Source organism: Falco biarmicus, chromosome 8 (assembly GCF_023638135.1).
Source record: "Falco biarmicus isolate bFalBia1 chromosome 8, bFalBia1.pri, whole genome shotgun sequence".
Lineage (NCBI taxonomy): Eukaryota > Metazoa > Chordata > Aves > Falconiformes > Falconidae > Falco > Falco biarmicus.
Window position 1 is genome coordinate 47,183,598 of NC_079295.1, and position 7,279 is coordinate 47,190,876.

Genomic DNA, 7,279 nt, shown 5'->3' on the forward strand with positions numbered 1-7,279 from the left:
ACTTGGGAAACTATGGGTTTTGCATAGGTCAGTGTTTCCTAGAGTATACACGCCTGGTTGGATGAGTGGCCGTGGGCTGTTTGCAGCGTATAAAGCAAATTTAAAGAAACAGTGAAAGCCAGGAACATAGTGTGAGGTAACACCTGGCCAGAGAAATGAAGAAGGCATTTTCCTTCCTGCTTCTGCACTAACTTCCATAGTATGGATGCCCAAAGCAAGGCCTGTCCGTATTTAATTTCTTAGCACCAGGGGCCATCTGCTTGTACCAGCAGTGATCTGGCACAGGTGTGTCGGGAGCGCCCACCACCCAGACCCTGCCTCTTGGGTGCTCCAGCATGCAGCCCATGAAAGCTGGTGTCTCTCGGGACTAAAAAGGCAGTGGTGATGTTTAAGCCAAAGATAACTTTTGGTATGAATTTTATCAAGACTTTACATGCAGTGACTAATGCTTTTTATTGTTTGTTTGTTTGTTTTTCCCCTCAACTGTCTATATAGACTGGCCAGGAACATGAACTGATAGAAAGTATGCCCCTTCTGGAGTGGTTCGCAAACAACTACAAGAAATTCGGAGCAACATTGGAAATTGTTACAGACAAATCACAGGAAGGATCCCAATTTGTGAAAGGATTTGGAGGAATTGGAGGTAAACTCCAGGAGAATGTTTGTTGCTTTTAATGGTTGATTTGATAATTGTTGCTGACACAAATGGGATTGATTAGTCTTACTCCTCTTAGTCAGGACACCAGCTCAAAATACTGTCCTGTTCATCAGGGATCTCCAGGTGAATTCAGTCCTTATTCAGCAAGATGATGCTGCATGTTAGGCAGCTGCTGCTTTGACTGTGTTCCTCGGATCCCCCTGTCCTCCAGGGCGCTCCCAGGTTGGACTGTCCTTTCTTTCCAACGGCTGAATTTCAGAAGGGCTGTGAGCCGCTGCGCTGTCTCTGCGCAGTTGTTGTTTTGTGGCAGGCTGTGCCCCGCTGTGTAGAAGTGGTATATGACAAACACCAGCCCAGTTTCTGAAGCAGTTGGATGTCTGTTACTCATCTCTCAGAACCTCCCTGTACTTTGCTCCCTGGTCTTCCGCTTCTTTTCAAAATAAAAGTGTATTTTTAGCCCAACTTCATGGAGAAATGAGGCTTCCGAAATCCTTCTGTCCTTCTCTTGAGCTCACTGACCAGTTTTGACTAAGTCTGGCAGAGGTGCAGGTAGCTTTTGCACTTGTCTAACAAAAATCATTAGCAGGGTAGAGCAAAACCACCTGCCGTGCACCTTACTTTCCCCAGACCGGGGGTTCCAGGGCAAAGCTGTTGCTTGTTTGCTGATAAGCCAGCCGTTGCCATGTGCTGTGTTTAGGTTGATGGATGTAAAACATAGATGAGTGTATGGTAAAGTGGAATTTCTAGGGGCCGGAGAACACCAGTTAGAAGGAAACAAGCTCGAATTGTTTGGCTACATAAGGAGCAACAGGTTTCTAAACTTTCAGGGTCTGTACCCATCCTGCCAGATCCAGCCTCTTTACATGGTGGGGTATACTCTTTGCTACCATGCTCCGGTCCTCATAGACCTGAAAGGAAATACTCCTTGAATACCTTTCACTTAAGTAAATGCTTCTGCGGATAAAGGTTTCCCAGAAGCCCAGGTTGGTATTTGGGGTGAGAAGAATCCAGCAAGACAGCCCCTGAATACTGCTCTTATTCCGTTTGAGAAGTTATTTCAGTGCCAGCTGTCATCTTAGTTTAACCGACAGGACTTTTGAGAGTTATATTAGGACAAATGATCTGTTACTGGTATTTTTTTGGAGGTACAGGCCTCCTAGAATAGGCTTAGCTTTTCCAGAAGAAAGCTGGCCTATGCTGGGCAGGTAGGTTTTTCTTCCTTCTGGCAATAAATCATGCCAGGCTGTAACAGGGATGTGGTGTTTTCACTCTAGCTGCATGTCTGCTGTCAGTCACCACTTTGAGCCTAACTGGCAATACAAGTACTAAGTCAGTTTCTGAAATTTTAATTGAGAAACTCTTGATGTGCAGACAGGGCTCAGTAAACTGTTTAAAATGCCTTTCTAGCTCTTTGAAATTTGAAGAAGCTAAAGCGTGTTGTTTTTACCAGGTATCTTGCGGTACCGAGTGGACTTCCAGGGAATGGAATACCAAGGAGGAGACGATGAATTTTTTGACCTTGATGACTACTAGGTAGTCGACCTGGGTCCGGCAAAACGTGCCTCGCCCCTCCAGCATCCAACCCAAGGAGCAAACTCATGGTGGAAAACACAACAGATCCCTGCCTTAGAATTGGAACATTTCCAGAACTTGATCCACAAGCATTGGATTTAAAAAAGCAAAACCCTACACTTTGATTTGTCATAGTGTCAGTACAGCAGCAAACTACTAAGTTCCTATATGCCACTTTGGACTAATTTAAAAAGAATCCCAGTTTTTACTTTTACTCAATGGTGAAATTGGTTGCTCTTGTATTTTATGAAAATGATTTTTTTAACCTTCATGATACATTAACTGCTGTAAACCTCTTCCTTCAAAAATTAATAGAAGTAAGATCCTACTGGTTTGTTTCTTTTTACTTTGATTGGAGAAATCAATTGCTGCATTTTGCAGCGGCGTGACCCATTTACATGGCATTCTCAGCTTAGACTGCAGACTAAGAAATATAATGAAATGGGAGCCATTCATTCTCTTCAAAAGAATGAGAAGGCACTTACCTAGAGTGCTAGCTTATAATGTGTGGCATGCAAATTCAGATGGTTTGGGGAGGCTTACCAGCCAAACGTGCTTTAATCTATTTGCAGAAGCACTGTTCTTACAAACTAGGAAATGCACTTCATTGATTGCGATGAAAATGCTGCTGAAGTCTTGGGCTTAATTTGGATTTGAGCAGTGCAGCCTTCAGAATTATTTTTTTTTTTTTTCAGTCTTGACAAAAAATAAACACACGATTTAAGTGAAGTAAGGTACACTTTGCTTTGTTTTGTTCCTCAGTAAGGTTTTCTTTTTGCTTTATGACTTTGTAAGGTTTCCTTGATTATGTGAATTTGAACCCACAGTTCTTCAATGGAAGCGGGTGTTTTACAGGAATAATTAGTACGTAGAGTCCTTGCCTGAAACCTTAGTGCTGGTGCATGTGGAGCATTTGATACTAGTCTGCTGAACGTTAGCACAACCCACCGGGGCCATCCACCCCCAGCACCGAGGCGCTCGGTTGTACTGGCTCACAGGCATCCCGGCAATCTGACGCTGAACTCTAACGTGCCCTTAACGGGTTAAAACTTCTGGTCACATCAAGAAACAAGAAAGCTTTTTGTCAGGCCTGCTATATAGAATGCATTTCAACCTACTAGAAACGGCTAAGGGTTTTTCAGCTGGTCTTGCAGGCAGAGGGGGAAGTGGACATTGGCACAAGATGATGCACAAGTCTTGCTTCTTTTTGGGGGTCACGGGGTTCTCCGACGGGTGTTCTGACACGGTGATGCCTGGCAGTTCTGGTCTTGCTGGCTCTCATCCTGGTGCATTGGTCAAAAGCAGCTTCCATTCCAAGCTGCATACCTGCCTGTTTTTCCAATAATCCTGTTTCACTTGAATGGGGGGGGGGGGGGAGGGGGGCTTGTCTTAAAATTTCTGCCACACTGTTCTTTGAGGTCCAAAATTACTGTCATTGTAAGCAATATCATTTGCAACCCTTGTTTCTAACCGGGCAGATGGCTTTGCTGTCGTTTTCACATCAACGCTGGAATCTCTCACGGAAGGTGTGACTGGGTCCACCGCAGATTTGCGCAAACCAAGGTTTGAGCACATTTGTGGTCTTCACAGCGGTATGTTCTGGATTTTGCCATTGTAAATGGGTCTAATGTGACATGACAAGACCAGAAAAATTGGATGTAAATTTACATTTTTGAATATACTGCTTGTTGTTTCACATGATACATTAGGGTATGCAGCTCCTTTTTGTAGTTTTTATTTTTACTATTTAAGTTTGGAAATGATGCCAAATTTTTGTATTTCTTTAATCAATGTGTTCTCTTCAGTGATATATATTGCATTATATATTGATGTGTATATCAATATATACTGATATGTATTACACTTACACATACAAACACATTAAACGGGGGTGAAAAATCCTAGCCTTCGCATACTATATAGCCTCTGCAGAGAGATCCCAAGCAGTGATATCTTGGTGTTGTGATGTACAGAAATGGAGAAGAGTATTAAACCATATTTAAGAATATAGTACGGACTCCTGATTTATTTTCTCTAGTCCAGGAAACACCTGCTTCACTCTCGGCTCGCTGCCAGCTTCAGGGCAGTGTTTGAGTTTTAAGGTAGCTCTTTCATAGTTGGGCTTCAGCGTCGTGTTTCTGCATCATTACCGAGCTGCTCTTTTAAGCTGTAGCAGAAATCTGACTTCAGAAGGGGGGAGGAATCCCACCAGCCCGAGCTCAAAGCAAGCTGTGCTGGGAGGGTTAGCAGGGGTGGTCTTCTGAACAGCCCAGGCAGATGAAAAATACCCTGCAGATGCAGGAACCTGCCCTTGATATTCCAGTCACAGAACACCTGGGCATTTTCTTTTGAAGAAGCCCTTTCTACCCTGCCTCAGCGTGGGACAAATGCAGATCCGAAGCATGGCTGCTACGTGGCCTTGCCGCCTCGCGTTCCCTGCGCCCAAGCTGTGATGTGTCGGTGCCTGGAGAGGACCTGCCTCCTCCCCTAGCTGGGAAGGGATATCTCAAAGACATCCTCAATATCAGGAATTGTAACAGATGCTTTAAATCACCTGTCAGCTGGCCCTGCCTAGCAGTGCTTCTCCGGCTGGAGCTCAGCATTCACCTCATGCTGCAGTACCCGAAGGGAGCAGGATCTGCGCCGCGGAGCTGTAGCTGTCTGCCCGGTGTTGTCACACTGTTGCTGTCTGCCCGGTGTTGTCACACTGTTGCTCGTGCAGCAAGAGGTGTTCCTGGGAGCTTCAGCAGGCTTCAGGTTTTGTACTCACTGCCTTGCACTGTCTTGGATCTGCAGCTATAGCAGATGGGGGAAGTGTGGCTCACGTGCCTCTGGTCCCTTCGTAGCAGAAGTTTTGGAGATGTGATGTTTCTGCTGGAGCAGAAATAAAAGTGATGCGTAAAACAGCTTTGCTGCATGCATCTCATGCTGTCTACAGCCTAAGTACGGAAAACTGATCACTGTTCAGCTCGTGGTGCAGATAAAAGCATCAAGCTGAGATCAGCACAAAATATATATTAAAAAAAATAATCCCATCAGTCTGTACGTGTCACAGGAGCAGGAGAAGCTATTGCTTGCAGAAGGCTGCCCATGCAGTCTCACCACTTGCTGTAACCAGGCATGTGGATGTATATACTGTTTTAAAAAAAAACCACCCAGAAATATTTCTCAGTTAACCCTCTACTGGCAGCAACAGCAAACCTGGTTTTTGCTTTTCCCTTTTTCCAAGGGGCAGGGAGGAGCAGTGAAGCCTGGCTGCTGCTGCATCTAGTTCAGCGTCACAAATGCTCTGCGCCAGACACGCTTGGAAGCTGCTCTGCCCTCACGTATTAATCTTGGTTGCTTCTCGTGTCTCTCTCACGTTTCAGTGAGAACACACAAATGCATCTAGTCTGCAGAGCAGCTGCAGGAGGTGGGTGCTGGGGTTCCCTCCAGCTGCCTTGCCACAGAGGTGCTCGCCTCCAGCTCCTCCCAGAGTTACAGGAAGGTGAGGCCACTGGAGAGGAACGGTGAAATGATCTTCCTTACAGCTGCTGAAATAAGGTCGCTGGGTCCCCTCAACCCTTCAGAAGGCAGTTTCTGTTGCAGGCTTGCTCGTGGCTCGGTCGCGGGGGTCAGTGTGGGCTCTTGGATTGTCTCGTATTTGCAAGCGCTGATTTACAGTCATTTTTTTTCACATCAAACATTGCAGAGCATCAGGTGGGTGGGTTCTTCCCAGTGTATAAACAGGAGTGTCCCCTTGCAGTGCTCTCATCCAAAAGACTCGACCACCTTCGGCGCACTGAATTGCTGCGACGTGGGATTTGGAAGGGAGTTTGGCAGGGCCGAGTTCGCGCTTTCGGGCACGAGGGATCAGAAGATGCAGGTTTGTATCTGAAAGCTCGGCAGGGTGGCCTTCCGCGGGCCTGCTGTACAAAGTTATTTCCCTAGAAGGGATCTGATCTTGGATAGCTGGAATCAAGACGATAAATAAAAGTGTCATCTCCAGTATGTTGTGTGGAGCTGCCTCTGTGCTTCTCGTGTCCCCTGAGGGTCCCGTCCCTGTGCGGCTCCACCTGCTCCATTTCACACCTGCACTTGGAAGCAATGGTGTCGCTTCCATGCGTGAACATGCACATGCAAACATGAACACGCACGGAAGCACGGAGCATGAACATGTGCCGCCACAGCCGGCTGCGAGGAGGCTCGCAGGAGCAGTTGTAGCAGGTCATCGGCTTTGCTTGCTGGCTGAATACATATTTTTTTTCTCTCATGCCAAAAGTCTTCAGCTGTTCTAAATGCTTCAACCGCATGTGCCTCATGTCCTCAGTAATACCTGCTCAATTCTTATTTTCTGTGTACTGAAGTCCATACCGCTCTTGCTGCATTCCCCAGCGCGGTTTTAAGTTGGCACCACGTGCTCAGATATTCAGCAAATGCTCTTTTTAAACGCTACTTTCTGTATAGCTGTAATTAAAGACAGAATTTGCCCTTTATAACTTGTTATTTTGGGCGCTGGAGCCCAGCCTGCACTGTTGTTGCTAGCAGGCTACAAATGCCATTGTCCTGGGAAGCCGAGCACAGCCGGCGGCACTGAAAGGCAGCTCTGGAATTTCACTCGGCTATTTTTAGTCAGTGGTGAAAAATTGCACTTCCACCACTTTTGAATCTTTGTCAGGGCTTAAATAAATCAAAGGGCAAATCCTGACTTCTTGCAAACGAGCAGGATGAGGAGGTGACCTTAAGGTGCTGGCGGAGGCTGAGCTGGTGCAAAGGTGATGTGTGGGTGTGGGGAGGGACCCCAGCTGCCCGGCGGGGGGATGGGGCTGTGAGGGCAGGAGGGCATCGCTGCACCAGCCTGTCCTGCTTTATGCAGGTGGTCCATGGCCATCGCTCTGCTGGGGTGGCTCCTCACTCTTCTCCCTGTGCCCCTTTTGGGGCTGTCCTGCCATTTTCCTCTGCCTCCCCGGGCGTCACCCTTAGCTCTGCCGCAGCCATGTCGCTCCATGGTGGTGCTGTGTGCAGGGCTGCGCACCGCAGAGCCGTGGTGCTGGGCACCCTGGATGTAGC

At 47.0% G+C, this 7,279-nt stretch overlaps 1 protein-coding gene across 2 annotated transcripts in view; it reads left to right on the top strand.

Annotated features, from left to right (window-relative positions):
* Nucleotides 1–4,240, top strand: part of ETF1 (eukaryotic translation termination factor 1) — a 28,434-nt gene extending 24,194 nt beyond the window's left edge. For both annotated transcript variants that reach the window (XM_056349364.1, XM_056349363.1), the window contains exons 9-10: nt 496–643; nt 2,109–4,240. In XM_056349364.1, the coding sequence (XP_056205339.1) occupies nt 496–643; nt 2,109–2,191 (231 nt within the window). In that variant the 3' untranslated portion in view covers nt 2,192–4,240. The remainder of the gene's footprint in view (nt 1–495; nt 644–2,108) is intronic.
* Nucleotides 4,241–7,279: the final 3,039 nt, after the last annotated feature.